The sequence below is a fragment of the Serinus canaria genome, chromosome 28, assembly GCF_022539315.1.
Source record: "Serinus canaria isolate serCan28SL12 chromosome 28, serCan2020, whole genome shotgun sequence".
Taxonomy (NCBI): Eukaryota; Metazoa; Chordata; class Aves; order Passeriformes; family Fringillidae; genus Serinus; species Serinus canaria.
In genome coordinates, this window is record NC_066341.1 from 3,593,307 (window position 1) to 3,611,391 (window position 18,085).

The 18,085-nt window shown below is 57.9% G+C and overlaps 2 protein-coding genes across 5 annotated transcripts in view; both read left to right on the top strand.

Moving 5' to 3' along the window:
* The window catches only part of LINGO3 (leucine rich repeat and Ig domain containing 3), a 30,965-nt gene extending 22,578 nt beyond the window's left edge, over positions 1-8,387 (top strand). For all 3 annotated transcript variants that reach the window (XM_009096855.4, XM_030232613.2, XM_030232614.2), the window contains one exon: positions 4,865-8,387. In XM_009096855.4, the coding sequence (XP_009095103.2) occupies positions 4,898-6,712 (1,815 nt within the window). In that variant the 5' untranslated portion in view covers positions 4,865-4,897 and the 3' untranslated portion in view covers positions 6,713-8,387. The remainder of the gene's footprint in view (positions 1-4,864) is intronic.
* Positions 8,388-13,011: 4,624 nt separating this feature from the next.
* On the top strand, positions 13,012-17,396 carry PEAK3 (PEAK family member 3). 2 transcript variants are annotated; one of them, XM_050985955.1, is made up of 4 exons: positions 13,012-13,476; positions 14,140-14,267; positions 14,691-15,325; positions 15,807-17,396. In XM_050985955.1, exons 1-4 carry the CDS (start codon positions 13,370-13,372, stop codon positions 16,785-16,787), a joined length of 1,851 nt encoding a protein of 616 aa, XP_050841912.1. In that variant the 5' UTR covers positions 13,012-13,369; the 3' UTR covers positions 16,788-17,396. The 2 variants fall into 2 exon arrangements, with proteins under 2 accessions (XP_050841912.1, XP_050841913.1); XM_050985956.1 differs by lacking the exon at positions 14,140-14,267 and having other exon boundaries at positions 13,322-13,476.
* Positions 17,397-18,085: the final 689 nt, after the last annotated feature.

Genomic DNA, 18,085 nt, shown 5'->3' on the forward strand with positions numbered 1-18,085 from the left:
GCTGGCTCCGTCCCCAGCGCTGCATGCAGCAGGCTTGTTATTTTTAAAAACAAATTAAATGAGGAGAAGAGCCTCTATCTAGGCCTTGCTCTGGATCTTAATTGCCCTGGCTCCCCAGGGGCCGGGCGAGCCCGGAGAGCGCTGCACAATCGCCGTAATGAGCTATTAATAAACAGCCCGGCTCCGCCTGGCTCTGCCCGGCACGGAGAGGGACCGCGGGTCCCCATGTCCCTGCAGGGACACAGCGGCTCTGCAGCTCCTCTGCAGGATGTCCTGGGGCCGGCAGAGAGCCTGGCAGAGCCAGCCTTGCTCCAGAGCTCGGGTCTGCCTGGGTTTGCAGGGAATGGCTCATCCAGATGTGGGGTTGGCAGAGGGGGCAGTGGAGCATCCATGGCTGGGGCTGGAGGGGGAAGATGAGCCCAGGACTGGCTCTGGACAGGGAAGGTGAGCCCAGGACTAGGGGGAAGCAGAGCTGGGTGACGGACAGGGAAGATGAGCCCAGGGCTGGTTCTGGACAGGGATGGTGAGCCCAGGGCTGGGGGGAAGCAGGACTGATGCTCTGGGTCAGGAAAGGGAAAGTGAGCCCAGAGTTGAGGAGCAGCAGGGCTGGTTCTGGACAGGGAAGGTGAGCCCAGGGCTGGGGGGAAGCAAGACTGGGTGATGGACTGGGAGGGTGAGCCCAGGGCTAGGGGGAAGCAGGACTGATGCTCTGGCTCTGGAGGGGGAAGGTGAGCCCAGAGCTGAGGAGCAGCAGGGCTGGCTGATGCTCTGGCTCTGGACAGGGAAGCTGAGCCCAGGGCTGGCTGATGCTCTGGCTCTGGACAGGGAAGCTGAGCCCAGGGCTGGCTGATGCTCTGGCTCTGGACAGGGAAGCTGAGCCCAGGGCTGGCTGATGCTCTGGCTCTGGACAGGGAAGCTGAGCCCAGAGCTGGCTGATGCTCTGGCTCTGGACAGGGAAGCTGAGCCCAGGGCTGGCTGATGCTCTGGCTCTGGACAGGGAAGCTGAGCCCAGAGCTGGCTGATGCTCTGGCTCTGGACAGGGAAGCTGAGCCCAGGGCTGTGGCTCCCGCTCTCCATCTGCCAGGGAAAACAACTCCAGTGGGGCTGGAGCTTTGCTTAGAGGATCAGGTGGCCGGAGTAGGAGCCAAAAGTGGAGTTGGGTTACTCCAGGCTCATCCATAATGAACACAGGGCAGAGCCTCAGGCAGGGAGGGGAAGGGCTGGATCCCCCCAGGGCTGGCGGGGAGACACCATTAAAGGGGCCCCAGGGCACATGTATTTAGTGTAGAGACTGAATAGGATGAAAAAGTGTCACAATAAATGGGGAGGGGTTTGTCCTGTGGGTTTGCAGGTCGTGCTTGGGGCATCCTTCCCATGCAGCCCCAGGGCAGAGCAAGAGTGGGGCCTCCAGAACCAGGGGGACCAAGGGGAGCTGCCCCCTCCTCACCCCAGAGCCAGCTCAGGTTCCCGGGGCCACCAGCCAGGCAGAGCCTTCACAAAGTGGTTGCCAGGCAGCTCCAGTGTCCAGATGGCATTTGGGGAGCTCCAGTCCCCAAAGGGGGTTTGGTGCAAGGAGTGAAGCTGAGCAGTGCTGGAGAGAGGGGAGAAGGGGGCAGGGGCAGCACTGGGGTGGGTGGTCCCACCCCCCTGACCCCCAGCTGCATCCACAATCCTGTGCTTGTGTGAAATGGTGACACTTCCCTCTTGCTTTGATTTGTTGGAAGAAAAAGGGAAATGTGGCAGAATTAAGACACTCACACAAAATAAAAGAAAAATGTGCCACAGAATCAGAATAGAATTAATTGGTGAGGTTGGAAATGCCTCTAAGATCGTCGAGTCCAAGCCCAGCACTGCCAAGGACACTGCTGTCCCTCAGTGCCATATCCCTACATCTGTAAAAGATCACAGAACCCTGGGGTATCCTGAGGGGAAGGGACACTCAGGAATCATCAGTGCAGCCCCTGGCCCTGCACAGACACCCACCAACCCCACCCTGAGCAGCCCTGAGAGCGTTGTCCCAACGCTCCTTGAAGATCTCCCATCCTTCCAAAATTGCAGTGAGCAATGGGTTTAATCCCAGGGGTTGCTCCTCTGGGATAATGGGATCAGGACAGGAAATTGCCCATGGAGATGGCATCCTTCCCTGAGACCTGAGCACTGAGAGGCACTGACAGCCCCCTGAGGCTGTCCCATGTGCCACCAGCCCGTGGGGACAGGAGGGAGGGTGACAGCAGCCTTTGGTGTCCTTTAGCCGCACAGAGGGTGTGAGGAGCAGGACATGCTGGGCTGGGCCAGCTCCTGCTGTCCCTGCTCCATCAGTGTCACCTCTCTGGGGGAGCTGGGGTCCCCATTACTCTCCTGCTGTCACCCCCTAAGCCAAGCAGCAGCCACCTCAAAAGGGCACTTTTGGGGACCTTTTAGGCACTGAGGACCTATGTCACTATAGGACACGAAACAACACAAGCACACTCACTGCTGCTGCTTTCAAGGTGAAGAAAAAAGAGAAGTTTAATTTTTGACTCTAACATTTATAGATTTCTAAAAGTGACAGTGCATTGGAGGGTGACAGTGCCACCTCTCCAATGACACTGGACAAACCAACAGCCCAATTTCTCCTCTTCTATAAAAGAATGCAAAACAATGTGTTATTTACAGAAAGTGTGTGAGAAAGTTTGCTACAAGAATCAGGGTGACAGACCTGCAATGGCACCAAGGTGGGGCACTGCAGCCACACCTCGATGGCTTTGAGCAGCCACAGATGTCACATTGTCCTCTCCCTTCACCCCACATCCTGCTGGGCTCCACAGACAGGTTTGGGGTCAGCCCAGAGAGGCAGAAGGGAGTGGGAGAGGGGCACCCTGGAGGTCAGAAAAGCTGGAACCAGCCCTCAGGGACTGCACCCCAGTTTGTCCCAGTGCTGTGGGAGCGATGGCACAAAGCCCCCCACGCTGAAGGTGTCAGTGCCCCACTCCATGCACCTCCCCAGGGGCTGGCTCTGCTCCTGGTACCCCCAATATTCTCTTGCCAGGCTCTAAAACACCCTGCAGCTCCCCAACCCAGCAACTCTGCCACTTAATTAGGTTAATGACCATGCTTCATTAAGGAAAGGCGGCTGAGGAGTTTGCGTGGGGTTTCCAGGCAGCCTGGCAGATTTGGGGCACAGGGAGCTGGAAAGGGGAAGCAAAGAAAAGGGAAAGCAGCAGCCAAGGGCTAATCCCTGGAAAGGAGGGCAGCCGGGGCATGGCACCCCTGCAGGGTCAGGGTTAATCCCTCCTGGGCAAAGATTGTGCCCGGGGCTGCCTTAATCTGGGATCCGAAAAGGGAGGGACAGGGACAGGGACAGGGACAGGGACAGGATGGGGACAGGGACAGGGACAGGGACAGGGACTGGGACAGGGACAGGGACTGGGACGGGGATGGGGATGGGGACCGCGCCCCTATTGGGACCCCTCCAAGCCGGGGGCCTGGGGATAATTTGTGCCACTGGATGAGACCTCACACCAGGAGCAGGGCCCAGCTGTGTCACCAGAGGGGATGGGACTTCCCAGCTGTGTCAGGAGGTGGCAAGGTCTCTGCCAGCATCTCTTTGCTCCTGCCCTGCCCTTGGGGTGTCTGTGCATTGTCCCAGAGTGCTCACCACCCCCTCTGCCCGTGCCTGCACCATCAGGGGCACAGGCAGGGATGAGCCAGTGGGAGCAGAGGCTCAGGTGTGGGTCTGCAGCCCTGGCTCCTCTCACAGACCTCTCCCCCTGCCTCAGTTTCCCTGTTCCAATGGAGAGTGAGGCTCGTTTACCCCAGCTTTGCACAGGGCAGGATCCCCAGGTTGCACGGTTGGTGAAAGGGATCCAGAGGGTTTCCTGGAGGGAGTGGGGCCTCATCAACCCCAGGGGCTTGGGGAGCAGTGTCCAGTCCCAGCTCGCAGACAGGCGATCTGTGTGGCCAGGTACTGTTGCGTTGTGATTTCGGGGTTTACCCCAGAACCTCAGATCCCTCCCCTGACAATTCCCTCCCAGGTGTGTCACTCACCTCTCCTTTCCCCTCCCAGCACTGTCTGTCAATCCTGGCATTCCAGAAGGGCATCAGTGACTGGCAGATCCAAAGGATGCCCTCTACCCCCGGGGGCATTGAGCCATCCAGGTGTCCTCTGTCCCTTGAGACCTCCCCTCCTGTCCCTGGCTGGTGGCTCCCTGTCCCTTCCCTGCCCTCTCCCAGGGGTTAAAAGGAGCAGCACCCACGGGCTCAGGAGTTCTGCTGGAGCTGGGGCTGGGTTCAGAGGCTGTGGGCCAGAACAAAGCTCTGGATCCAAACCCTCCATCAGAACCGACTCCTTCCCTTCCCCATGGCCCTAAAGCTTCTCCACAGAGGGAAACCTGAGGAGCAGATCCTGTGATAGGGGGAAGCTCCATCCCAGCACCACCTGAGCTCCTGCAGGCCTGGACTTGTCCCCACGTGCCCAGCTGGAGCACCCAGCCAGCCAAAAGTGTCTGTGGGGTGAAACACCACCCAGCCATGGCCAAAAGTGTCTCTGGGGTGAAACACCACCCAGCCATGGCCAAAAGTGTCCCTGGGGTGAAACACCACCCAGCCATGGCCAAAAGTGTCTCTGGGGTGAAACACCACCCAGCCATGGCCAAAAGTGTCCTGGGGTGAAACACCACCCAGCCATGGCCAAAAGTGTTCCTGGGGTGAAACACCACACACCCAGCCAGCCAGAATTGTCTCTGGGGTGAAACACCTCAGTGCCACTGTTCAGTTCAGTACCAAGGGCCAGCCAAGCTCAGGCACGTCCTGTCCGGCTGTGTTGGTAACTATTCCAGTTGGGTACCACCTTGTCCCCCCTGACTCAGCTCTCTCTCTGTCACAGGCACATGGCAGAACGGCAGTGAGCCCCTAGACCATGCCCCACACAATGACATGGTGGCTCCCGCTGCTGGCCCTGCGCGTGCTCCTGCTGTCCCCGCGGGCGGGCGCGTGCCCCGCGCGCTGCGAGTGCGCCCCGCAGCTGCGCTCGGTGCTGTGCCACCGCAGGCGCCTCACCGCCATCCCCGAGGGCATCCCCAGCGAGACCCGTGTCCTGGAGCTCAACAAGAACCGCATCCGCTGCCTGAACCCCGGGGACCTGGCCCCCTACCCGCTGCTGGAGGAGCTGGATTTCAGCGAGAACATCATCTCCAATGTGGAGCCCGGCGCCTTCAGCAACCTGTTCAACCTGCAGACCCTGCGGCTGCGCGGGAACCAGCTCAAGCTCATCCCCCCGGGGGTCTTCACCAAGCTGACCAACCTGACCCTGTTGGACATCAGCGAGAACAAGCTGGTCATCCTGCTCGACTACATGTTCCAGGACCTGCGCAACCTGAAGAGCCTGGAGGTGGGTGACAATGACCTGGTGTACATCTCCCAGCGCGCCTTCTCGGGGCTGCTGGGCCTGGAGCAGCTGACCATTGAGAAGTGCAACCTGACCTCCATCTCGGCCGAGTCGCTGTCCTACCTCCAGAACCTGGAGGTGCTGCGGCTCCGGCACCTCAGCATCTCTGCGCTGGAGGACCAGAACTTCAAGAAGCTCTACAATCTCCTGCAGCTGGAGATCGACAACTGGCCACTGCTGGAGGAGGTGTCCCCCACCAGCTTCCAGGGCCTGAACCTCACCTCGCTCTCCATCACCTACACCAACATCACAGCCGTGCCCGCCGCTGCCTTGAGGAACTTGGTGTACCTGCGGTACCTCAACCTGTCCTACAACCCCATTAGCACTGTGCTGAAGGGCTCCTTCAAAGACCTCATCCGGCTCCAGGAGCTCCACATCGTGGGCGCTCTCCTGGTGTCCGTGGAGCCGCAGGCTTTCTCCGGCCTGAGACAGATCCGGCTGCTCAACCTCTCCAGCAACTTCCTGTCCACGCTGGAGGAGAGCACCTTCCACTCGGTCAACACGCTGGAGACGCTGCGGGTGGACAGGAACCCCCTGGCCTGCGACTGCCGGCTCCTCTGGATCCTGCAGCGGCGGAAGACGCTCAACTTCGACGGGCAGCAGCCCATGTGCTCCTCGCCGCCCGAAATCCAGGGCAACGCCCTGCGCGACTTCCCGGACTCGGTGCTCTTCGAGTACTTCACCTGCCAGAAGCCCAAGATCCGGGATCGGAAGCTGCAGCACGTGACGGCGCGGGAGGGACAGTCCGTGTCCTTCCTGTGCCGCGCCGACGGGGAGCCCGACCCCTCCATCGCCTGGGTGTCCCCCCAGCACCGCATGATCACCACCCGCAGCACAGGGCGAGCCACGGTGCTGCCTGGGGGCACCCTGGAGATCCGTTTTGCCCAGGTGCAGGACAGTGGCACCTACATCTGCATCGCCAGCAACGCCGGTGGCAATGACACCTACTTCGCCACGCTGACGGTCAAGGGGCGCCCGGCCGATGGCGCCCACCACGCCAATCGGACTTTGTACCTCAGCGACTTCAACGACACCTTCCACAACAACACCCAGGTCTTCTTGAAGTTCACCTTGGACCTCAAGACCATCCTGGTCTCCACGGCCATGGGCTGCATCACCTTCCTGGGCGTGGTGCTCTTCTGCTTCCTCCTGCTCTTTGTCTGGAGCCGTGGCCGGGGGCAGCACAAGAACAACTTCTCTGTGGAATATTCCTTCCGCAAGGTGGACGGTCCCACCACCACCACCGGCCAAGGAGGGGCCAGGAAGTTCAACATGAAGATGATCTGAGCCTCTCCCAGAGGAGAACCATTTTCTGCAGCACGGCCCTGGGCACAGCTGTGGCAGGACGGGGCTGGGAGGGCTGTGGGAGCGCCGGCCATGTCCGGGAGCTGGCAGAGTGACCTCGCTGTGCTGGGACATGGCTGGAGACAGAGGTGCCACAAGCCAGCAGGGTCAGAACCATGGGGACCTCAGGGTCGGGGAGGGATGAGCCCGATGTCCCAGCCCTGTGGAGAGCCCTCAGAGCTCAGGGGCTGTCCCAGGGGCTCCTGATGTAGCGAGGTTTTTGCTACCAACTATGCATTTCTTGAGCCAAAAGATCAGCAGTGTTTGGGCCTGGGAGAAAAATGCTTCCTGTTTTCCCCCCACCCTTTCCCTTTTTTTGTAAGGGACTTCTCAGAAAACTTTCCTGGTAGTTGTTTGTGGTTCTTTTCTTCTTGGTGGTGGGGGTTTTGGTCTGATTTTTTTTTTTTTTTTTTAATGAATTTCCAAGAGAAATGTCTTCCGGGGCAATGTGGGACTGGGGAGGTTGTGCCCAGCTTGGGGGTCCCCCAGCCCCTTGGCAAAGACAGACCCCCCCCTCTCCCAGGCACAGATGTGCCTTGAGAGCTTTTCATCCGTGAATTTAAGATCCAGCATCTGCCAATGTGGGTTCCCAGGGATGCTTCTGCACAAGCAATAATAACCCTCCAGGGCCAGGCTCTGAGGAGGTGTCAGCAAGAAAAAAAAGGGAAAAAAAGGCAAAATGAGGCCAAGATTGTTAAAATCAGGAAGAGCAACCCCATGGTGTTGCAAGGCCCCCCTGTCTCTGCATCCAACTGATGGGGGGGTTGGGATTCCTATGGGTTCAAAAGGCACTTTTGGGCTAATTTTCTTGGAGTTGCAAAGTCAAAATCTACAGGAGAGCAGGACCTGGCTCATCCTGTGCAGGGAGGCCCTACAGCCCAGGAAAGAAGAGGACAGAAAAGCTGGGAAGAAGCAGGCCAGGAGAACATCCTGGCTGACACCTCCATCCCAGATCCTGCACCCTCCCACGCTGAGGACCATGGGTCAATGTCCCTGGGGCTGCTCCTGCTGCCACAGGGGTGGTTCCTGCCTTCCCATCCCACCCCTTCCAGGCTTTGCCCTGGCTCTGCCTCAGGGCGTGGATTTTTGTGTGAGGGAGAAGGAATAAGCTGAAATGGAGGAGCCTGGATGTGACCTGGAGGATCCAGGGAGTCCATTGCTTCCTCCTCCTCCTTTTCCTCTTCCCATGTGCACCCTGGGGGTTGCTGCAGGTCCCACCTCTGTCCCCATTCCTGCAGGGATACTCCCCACCTGAATGTCCCTTCTCCAGCCACTGATGGTCAGTCTGGGAGCTGGAGGGGGCAGCTGCCCATTCCCTGACGGGCATCCCAGAGTGGCACTGGAGCATCCGAGGGGTTGGGAGCTTTGTGGGGCACAAGTGGCTACTCAGAACATCCCCCCAACCCTGTTCTGCTGCCACAGGGTGCCTCCATCCATCCATCCATCCATCCATCCATCCATCCATCCATCCATCCATCCATCCATCCATCCATCCATCCATCCATCCCTGCTGTGGTCTGTCTGTCCCCGTGGCCCCTCATGCCCGGTGCCCCTCGCCCCCAGCCGTGCATGCCGTGTCCTCCCAGGGTCCTGTTTGGTGTCTGGGGTTTTTTTATCCTTGGGGAGGGGTGGGAGGGTGGGGAGAGGGTCGGCCATGGACCCTCACAGTGGGAGCAAAGGGCAGTGCAGACCTGGCACAGTTTTCTATGTAACGAGCATGTGAGATGTATTTGTGAGCAAAACAAAACAAAAAAAAAAAAAGGAAAAAAGTGACTTTTGTGGCTCATTTGGATTTTTCTCCCCCTTTTCTTCCCTATGTGCCTTGAGAAGAAAAGGCAAAACCAGTGGGCAAAGCCTGAGCAGGAGCTGGAAAGGGCAGGAGCACCAGAATTCACAGCTCTGAGCTCTCCAGACCTGCTGCAAGCTGGGAAGCTCCTGGAATTCCAGCACAACTTCCCCCCTTCCTGGGGCTCTGCTGGGATTTGCAGCCCCTGAGTCCATCTCCACCACCAGTCCCACAAACCCCACAATAACAATGGGAAACCACCTGCCAGAGGGTGCCAAAGTCCATATTAATAACTAATAAATGATTAATGCACGTGTGCTAACGGACTGCGGCTGCTATTAATCGATTATTAATTATTAATGCCGTGTTTAGAAGGGTGCAAAGGCAGCACCTCCAGTCCTGCTGGCAGCAAAATTGGGGTTTGGGGGGGTTAAAAGGAGCCACATCCACCCCAGAGTGCACACAGGGTGCCAAATCTGGATGGGGCTGGAAAATTGGGAACGTGCTAGGGGAAACTGAGGCACGGGTGGGGGCTCTGCAGTGGGGCAGGAGCCAGTGGGGAAGAGGAGATTGTTGTTCCTCCACAGAGTGAACTTCCAGTGCCCTCCCCATCCCCCCAGCCCCAGGGCACAGCCTGCCCCCCCCAAGGCCACCCCTGCCCTTGGCACAGCTGCCACTCTGTCCCCACCATGGGCTCAGCCAGCCCAGGGTCCCCTTGCCCAAAAAGAAAGAGAAGCTGGGAAAAAAGTTGTGGAAATGGTGCCTTGGAGCATCCAGGGGTTCCAAGAGATTACAGAAAGTCCCAGGTGCTGCCTGGAAGGATTGGACTCAAACTGAGTGTTCCCATGGACCAGATCATCCATTCCATCTGCAGGAACTGCCAAAAAAATGCAGATTTTCATGGTCTCTCTATATATTAACACCATTTTGCTTGGAAACTCAGAACAGGAGCACATCCAGCCTGAAACACAGATATTTTAAACCATCCCATCCACTGATTTTTGGGGTAAAAACACCATCATTTTAATCTGTTACCCTTTGGAGAGGCCACAACCTATGAGCTGCACCTGCCATGGGGCAGAGTTGTGTTTGCACCAGTTTTATATGAGGGGGCCACCTGTCCTTGTGTCCCCCTCAAAGGGGGCAATGCCCCTCCCCAAACCCCCCCATGTCCCTTTGCCAGGCTCAGTGCCCGCCCTGTCCCCTGCCAGCCCCAGCTCTCCCAGCACAGACTGGGCTGGCACTGGGAGCAAGGCAATACTGTAAATCAAAGGTGACTCCCACGAAGGGGAGAGAATGATGAGGAGGATTCTGTGGATATCAGAAGGTTAATTAATTACTTTATTATACTATACTATATACATTTCATCTAAACTGGATCTGCCAAGCACTCACTTTGCACACAACTGTTTACACCGCCCAGAATCTCGTGACTGTTAGCTAGCAGTCCCAACACACACACACAGTTGGCCCTGATAGGCCAAGGAAACAAAACATCTTCACTTTGGATAAACAATCTCTGTATTTGTCCTGGTTTAGGGCAAATTTGGGAGAAAACCTCCAAATGGGGCCCCTGCAGAAAGCAAACCCACACTGCCCCTCCTCCCAGGTTTGGGAAGGATTCCTTGGAGAGAAGTGGAAAGAACCTGTTTATTTAACAGGCACAGCACCCCCAGCACACACAATGAACAGTACTGGGTGACACCACTCTGTCACTGCTCTGAAAAAGATGACAAATCCAGAAAGTCTCTCTGGGGTGGTCGCTGTTATCAGTCCCTCTGGCACTGGGGCAGCTGCTGCAGCCACAAGGTGCAAACTCTCGGTGTTCCCAGGGCCCAGTCCAGAGCAGGTTTGGGTGGTTCTGAAAAAGGGAAAGGAAAAACAGTCCAGGGAAAAATTCGGACTGCTTGGCTAAACTGACTGATGAGCAGGAGCAAAAAGCAGGAGCAAAGCAGGAGCAAAGCAGGAGCAAGAGCAAAGCAAAAAGCCAAAGCAGCACTGTGTACTGCCCTGTCTCTGTGTCCCACCAGCCGTGGGGGAGCGGCTGATAACAAAACAAAACAAACAAAACAAAACAAAACAAAACAAAACAAAACAAAACAAAACAAAACAAAACAAAACAAAACAAAACAAAACAAAACAAAACAAAACTTTCACTCTTCAGAGCCAGCCTTGAAGGCACAGAACACAATATCCAGCATAAACAGAACACACAAATGGGGATACAAACATCATAACGTCACCCTGGGACAATATTGTATTCTACTTTGGCACAGAACAGGCACAGCAAGTGATAAGAATTGTGTTTTCCCTTTCTCTGAGGTTCAGAGAATGTGAACCTCAGAAATCCTTGGGAAGAGTTGTGCCTTGCTTTTCTCCACGAAGAGAAACGTGGCAACAAAGCAAGGCCTCCATCTGCTGGAGAAACGAGCCCTGGGCCGCTCCAGCCAGGAATTCCAGCCCCCAAAACCTCCCACTCCCTCCCCACCACACCAGGGGGGTGGCCCTGCTTGCCAAGCTGCGAGTCTGCAGCCCCCACGAGAGAGAGCTGCCGTGGCAGGAAGGAGGAACTTGGGGTTTTTCTCTCATTTCCTGCTTCAAGATGCATTTTGTGGCCCAGGGAGGTGAAGGGTCGAGGTTCAGCTCCTGCCTGTGGGAGCCAGGACTGAATCCCCTGCTCCTTTTGGGGGCTGGTGCAAGATGGAGATGCTGAGAGAGCACCCGGGTGGGTTCAGTGCCCCAGGGATCAGCCCTGAGCTGAGCTGGGAGCATCCCCATAGCACCCTCAGGCTGCTGAACGATGTCATGGCAAAAAAACCAAAAAAAAAACAGAAAAAAAACAAAACAAAAAAGACAATTAGAAAACTGCCATTTTCCAGTGGCTGCGATTAAAGATCCTATCTCCCACTGGGAAGAGAAACCAATTTCTTTACAAAGCAAAAAGGCTGGAGCTAAGAAAAGCTTCCCTGCATCACTCCCCCAAATCCAGGGGGAAAAGAGCTCAGCAGCCCCTGGAGCAGTCTGCAAATGTTGTCAGGGCCATCAGGGCCACCAGGGCTGTGTCCTGCAGCTGATTTATCCACCTGGAAAAGGCAGCAGAACCCACTAAAGGATCCAGGGATGCTCCATGGCTTGGAGAATTAAATCAGAATTTTGCACAGTCCTGCACAGGTTAGCAACAGGAAATACTGTCCCTGTTAAGGACTTGGATGGCTTTTAAACTTGGCATTTTCTCCTTGGTTGGAATAAGACAAATGAGGAATTTCACAGCTAAAAGGTAATTCCTGGCTGCCCCTCTTTCCCTGGCCACCTCTCTCCAGCTTGGCAGGGTCACAGGCATGGCAGGAATTCTGTCATTTCATTCCCACCATTTTCTGGTACTTCTTAAAGGTAATTTTATTCATTAGGGAAAACAGTGATGCTTCTAACAAGTTTTTTGTCTGTGAGGGTGAGCAGGCCCTGGCCCAGGGTGCCCAGAGCAGCTGGGGCTGCCCCTGGATCCCTGGCAGTGCCCAAGGCCAGGCTGGACAGGGCTGGGAGCAGCCTGGGACAGTGGGAGGTGTCCCTGCCATGGCAGGGGTGGCTCTGGGTGGGCTTTGAGGACCCTTGCAACCCAAACCAGTCTGGGTGGCTGGTGCAACATGGGCTGGATAGGGCAGATTGTCCCCTCCCAGAGCCCTGCACCTCCTCCCTGAGCGGGATCCAAGCATGACTCAGCCCCACAGAGTTTTTTATCAGCTCTCACACACGGCCTCAGCACCCAGAAATGGCCCCAGCCAACAGCCACAACCCCTGGCTGGCCTGGGAAATACAGAAATAAATGCACAGGGAGGGAGCTCTGGGCTCCTCTGCAGGCTCCCAGCACCCCACAGTCCCACCCCAGCCCCCAAAACCCTGCTGAGGTGCCTGGACCCAGGGTCCTGCTTTTCTTGGGCTCAAGCAGTGAAATGTTCTGTTTTCCTCATGGAAACCCACATTTCCCAAAGGCAGCTCATCCCAACCTCGCTGCCCCCAGGACAAACCCCTGCAGCTGCCTTCCCACAGTGGCACCACTGGTGACTCAAAGAGTGAATAGAAGAGAGGAAATATTGAAATGTTTGGGCTTTAGAGTGTTTAAAAATTTACTTCATCCTAGAGGGGACAGACACCAATGGGAAGATTTTTTTTCCAGCTGAGTTGGGTCACTTGGTGCACTTTTAGCATCTGTAAAGTTCTGGGAGACAAAAAAAAAACAAGGATTTTTTTTTCCCCAGGGCTGGGCTCCTCTCAAGCAATGGCTGCAGGAAATGCCAGCAAAAAGACAGATCACAGATCAAAGAATATTCTGAGTACAGGGATCATCAGCTCCAGCTCTTAAAGGAACTGAACCCACAACCTCGGTCCATGGAAGAAAATAAAAATATTCCTCCTTTCCAACCCAGCCAGAGGAAGGGAATTAATTCTGTGACTTGAGGGGGTCTGGGGGGGCAATCCCCTCCTCAGAGCAGCTGCCACCCTTGAAGCCATCCCTGGAGCCATCCAGGACTGAGGAGCAGCTGGAGGGACACAACCCCACAGGTGGCACTGACGGTGACACGGTGACCATGGGGCAATGCCAGGGGGCTCTGGGGGCTGCCGGGGAGCGAGGCCAAACCCCGGCTGAGCCAAACCCAGCTGAGCCAAGCTTAGCTTCCTTGAGCCGGGCTCAGAGCAGGTTTTGAAAGCACATCCTGCCTGGCCAAGCCAAGCTCAGCTTACTTGAGCTGGGCTCAGAGCAGGTTTTGAAAGCACATCCTGCCCGGCTGGGGCGCAGCGCAAGGCGAGCCCCGAGCGCCATGGGCAGTGCCAGGCGGGGCTGGGATGGGCAGCGGGAGCTGCTGCGGCTCCGGGATGTGCAGCTGGAGCCCCGCGGGACCCCCCCGCTGCCAGGGACACCTGACAGGTACCGAGGGCTCTGCAAAGGGGAAGGAGCTACTCAGCACCAGGAGCTGCCCCAACCCAGCGCTTTGTGGGGTCCCGGGGGGCACTGGGGAGCTGGGAGCACCATCTGGGGTTGCTCAGCCAGAGCTGAACTTTGGATATTCAAGCAGAACTGGGAGCTTTAGACAAAGCCACTGTGGTTTCGGTATCGCTGGTGGCAGCAGAGTCAGAGCCCAGCGCCGGGACCGGGAAGTGAAACCAGCGGCTCCATCCCGGTGGCCCCTCCTTCGGGCCCCCTGTGCCCCCTCCCCGTGCCCAGACCCCTGTCCTGCCCCCCAGGCTTGGCTGGGGGTGTCAAAGGCCTTTCCTGCTCTTGTGCCACACCTCTACCAGCGTTGTGCCCTCCCTGGGGTCACCCAGTGGGGACCGCAGGTGCCACATCAGGCCCTGGGTGTGTCCCGTGCAGGTGGGAACCAGGTGGGAGCCCCCGGGGCAGCTCCCACCCCCAGGATTTCCCAGAGCGGCAACTGGAGTCACTGGGCCACCAAACTCCCCGTGTTTCTCCCCAAAACCACCCCGCCAAGGCTCCCCAGGCCGCTGCTTCCCCTTTTCTGTGCGTTCCTCCCCTGAGCCGGCCCCGAGGGCAGCGGGAGCCCGGGGGTGACGCTGGTCCCGGCCCGTGCAGGGCCCGCTCCGCGCTCCGCAGCGCCCGCCCGGAGCCGGCTGCCCCCGGCCCGGCCACCCCCATGCCGGACACGCCGGGGGGCTGCCCCCCTCGGCCCCCCAGCTCAGCCCTCATCTACAGCAACGTGGGTGAGTGACCTCCTGACCCCGCCGTGCCCCTGCCTGCCGACGTGTCACCTCGGGCAGTGGCACTGCTGTCCCTGTCCTCCCCCCCGTGTCACCCCTCTGGCTGGTGCTGGGTGTGGCTTTGGGGCTGGAAATATGCGGGGGGCAAAGAACAACGTGCTGTACTCCCACCCCACCCCACCCCACCCCACCCCATCCCATCCCACCCCACCCCATCCCATCCCATCCCATCCCATCCCATCCCATCCCATCCCATCCCATCCCATCCCATCCCATCCCATCCCATCCCATCCCATCCCATCCCATCCCATCCCATCCCATCCCATCCCATCCCATCCCATCCCATCCCATCCCATCCCATCCCATCCCATCCCACTCTTCTCCTCTGTCCTGTCTGTCCTGTCACGTCTGTCCCTCCCTCCCCAGGAGAGCTGCGGGCCCACCTCGTTCCCCGCAAGGCCAGCCGAGGGGAAGGTGCTGGGAGACCCCTCCCCCAGGCCGAGCCGGACCCCCTGCCTCCCCCACTGCCCAAAAAGCAGCTCCAGCGAGCCGAGTCCCTCCCGGAGCCGGCACCATCCCAGCGCTGCCATGACGACCCTGAGCCACGGGCTGGCAGCATCCTGTACAGCATCCCCGCAGGGCAGGGGGCTCCCCCGCAGGACAGACCCCCCCGGGCACCCAAGAAGCCCCTGAGCAAGTCCCAGAGCCTGGGGGAGCCGCTGGCCCAAAGCAGCCCCCAGAAAGCCCCCTCAGGCAGCCTGAAGGAGCTGACATTTGGGACAGCAGATGTGGAGCTGGGGCAGCTCCTGGAGAGCCCGGCCGGGGTCTCCGGGGTGGTTTTGGGGTGCCAGGAGGCCTCCCTGGCCCGGCTCTCGGCTCTCCTGCAGGAGGAGCTGCTGGGGCCCGAGGAGAGGCAGCAGCTGCTGGAGGCAGAGCTGGTGGGGAAGCGCTGGGCAGCACTCGGTGTCCTGGACCCCCAGCCCTGCTGCCAGAGCGGGGACGCCTGGTACTTCAGGGTGGGCTTCACCTTCGAGCACAGCCAGCTGCAGCTTGCAGCCAAGGTAAGGGGGAATTGGGGTGAGAGGTCTGGGTGGTCAGAGGGAACCAGGAGATCCAGGAGCGTTGGCTTTTCCACGGAACATGACACTGGGGGCACTTCCCCTTTCTGCAGCTGCTTCTGCATTTGCTGGGTGACACAGTGCTGCTGGCAGGGGCTGGCTGATGAGGGTGACACTTCCCCTGGGGCCAAGGGACACGTCAAAAACGGCCCTGCTGGGGGACACGTCCTGCTAACTCAGCCAGAGGGGCCAGCACGTGCAGATGAGAGGCTGGAGCAGAGCTGGCTGCCCAGGAGTGCAGGATGAGAGCCCAGCCCGCCACCCTCATGTCCCAGCTCTGGCTCCATTCCTAGGTTCAGAGGGTGCAGGGGGACCCCCACATGTGGGTCACAGCAGGGCTGGTGGCCCTGTGCTGGCAGGGTGGCCCAGCCCAGGACAAGGCTCTATCCTTGCACAGCTGGCCCTGTCCTGTGTGTCCCTGCAGGTCCCCAAGCCGTGCTGCTCCAGCCTGGGGGTGCAGAGCTCCCTGGGGACACACTGCAGCATCCAGCGCCTGCTCGGCCGCTTCACCGACCGCCTCCCTCGAGAGCTGGTGCTTCCAGGAATCCCTGGAGCACAGAGCCAGGGCCCTTCCAGAGAGGAGCCAGCCTGTCCTGCCCCACAGGTGCTCCTTTGTGCCGAGGTTCCCCAGCAGACCCTGGCAGACTTTGTGAAGGGCTCCCACGTTTTGCACAGGACCAGCCCCGGGCACTACGAACGCCTGGGCTGCCTCCTGCTGCTGCAGCTCTGCATGGGGCTGGAGCACCTCCGGGGGCAGAACCTGGTCCAGGGGGACCTGTGCCCCGAGAACCTGCTGCTGGTGCAGTGCCCCTGTCCCCCCCAGAGGCAGAAGGAGCCACTGGGACTGTCCCTTCCACGGCTGCTCATCAGCAGCTTCTTCAAGGTGCAAGAGAAGCAGAGACCTTGTTCCAGCAGCCAGGAGCTGGACTGGAGCCAGGCTCTTGCTACACCCTCCCCTCCAACAGCAGCTGAGCTGAACTTGGGCAGGCTGATCTATCAGATCTTGCACGTGGACATCTCCCTGGAGAATATTTTGGGCTTCAGAAGCAAAAGGCTTCCCGAAATCCCCTCGTTGTCCATCTACTCGGTGGGACTGAAGCGCTTGGCCTCGCTGCTGCTGCACAGGTATCCTCACCAGAGGGTGTCCATCCAGCAGGCCAGGGCCATCCTGCAGGTGCTGCTCTGGGGGCCACGCCAGGAGCTCTTTGTCAGGAGCAGGAAGAGCCTCGAGCTGCTCCAGAGCTGGCTGCAGGTCAAGAGAGCTCTGCTGCTCCTGAGATTTGCTGAGAACTCGGCTGGGGCTGGGGTCAGCCCTGGCCTGGAGGAGTGGCTGTGCTGCCAGTACTTCCAGGGGGTCACTGAACACACCCTTTTCCAGGTCACCCAGCTTCTCTATGCTCCCTAAACAACCTCCAGGTCAGCCCACCCAAAGGTCTCCTCAAAGCTCACGAGGGCCCGGCCAAACCTGTCCCTGCCCAAACTTGTCCCTGCCCATGGCAGGGGAGTTAAAGCTAAATTATTTTTAGGGTCCTTTCAGTCCAAATCATTCCATGATTCTGTGAAATCCATAAGTTCCTGAGAAATCCCAGCAGGTCTTCACTGGGAAGGCTCTGCAAACCCAAACCCACTCCCCCCATAGCCCATGGATGATGAAGTGTGTAAAACCACAGAGTGTGGGTTTATACCCTCAAACAATCTTTCCTTGATACTCTGGTTTATCACAACACCTGAGGAAAGGCAGTGGGATGTGAGTCCCAAGCACCAATTTAGTGGCTGATAATCCCAAATAAAGTTTATGGGGTTCAGACTTTGAACAAAACCCCCTCAGAGCCTTTTTGCAGCTAGCAGGTTTTTGCTGTTTTAAATAACTCTCAAAGTGACCCATCACAGCTCACCCTTCTCAGCAAAGGAGAAACAACAGCTCCTTCAGCCTGTGCTTCCCAGAGACAATTTGTGACACAGTCACTAATAAAAATGACATTTTAGCTTCAATAAAACCTGGAGCCAAGCCTCTCAAACACTGGTCCTTTATGTGCTTCTCTGCCAGCATTACACACTCCAGGGATGGATCCAGAGGGAAACACAAAGCCAAACTGCCCTGCCTGGTGGTGATTACCCAGAACAGCCTCCATGGGCTCTGGTGAACAGCTCAGGTGAGTTCATGGGCACCAAAGCAGGGCTGTGGCACCTGCTCCTTGCTGTGAAACACCTGGCAGCACAGGGGACCTGGACCCAGTCCCCAAATCCATCCAGATGTTGAGGGATCAGCATGGTGAAGGCCATTTAAACTATTCCTCAGCAATTATTAATCCCCTCACAGCCATCTAGACTGGGTATCAGGAAAAATTCCTTCACTGAAGGAGTGATCAGGCATCAGCTCACGCTGCCCAGGGCAGTGCTGGAGTCACCAACCCTGGGAGTGTTCAAACATGTGGATGTGGCACTTGGGGACATGGCTTAGTAGTGATGGGTAATGGTGAGACTCAGTGGTCTTAGGAGGCTTTTCCAGCCTAAACAATTCCATGATTCAGTGACTCCATCACCTGACACAGAGGGACAGAGCCTCCCACAGCTGCTGTGCCCATGGATGTGGCAGTGGCTTCCCAAGCAGTCACCAGAGCCTGGGGCATGGCTGGAGTGAGGAGGATTCTTCCCAGGAGTCCCTGAGCTCCAAAAAACCAAAAATAAACCAGAGCTGAGAGC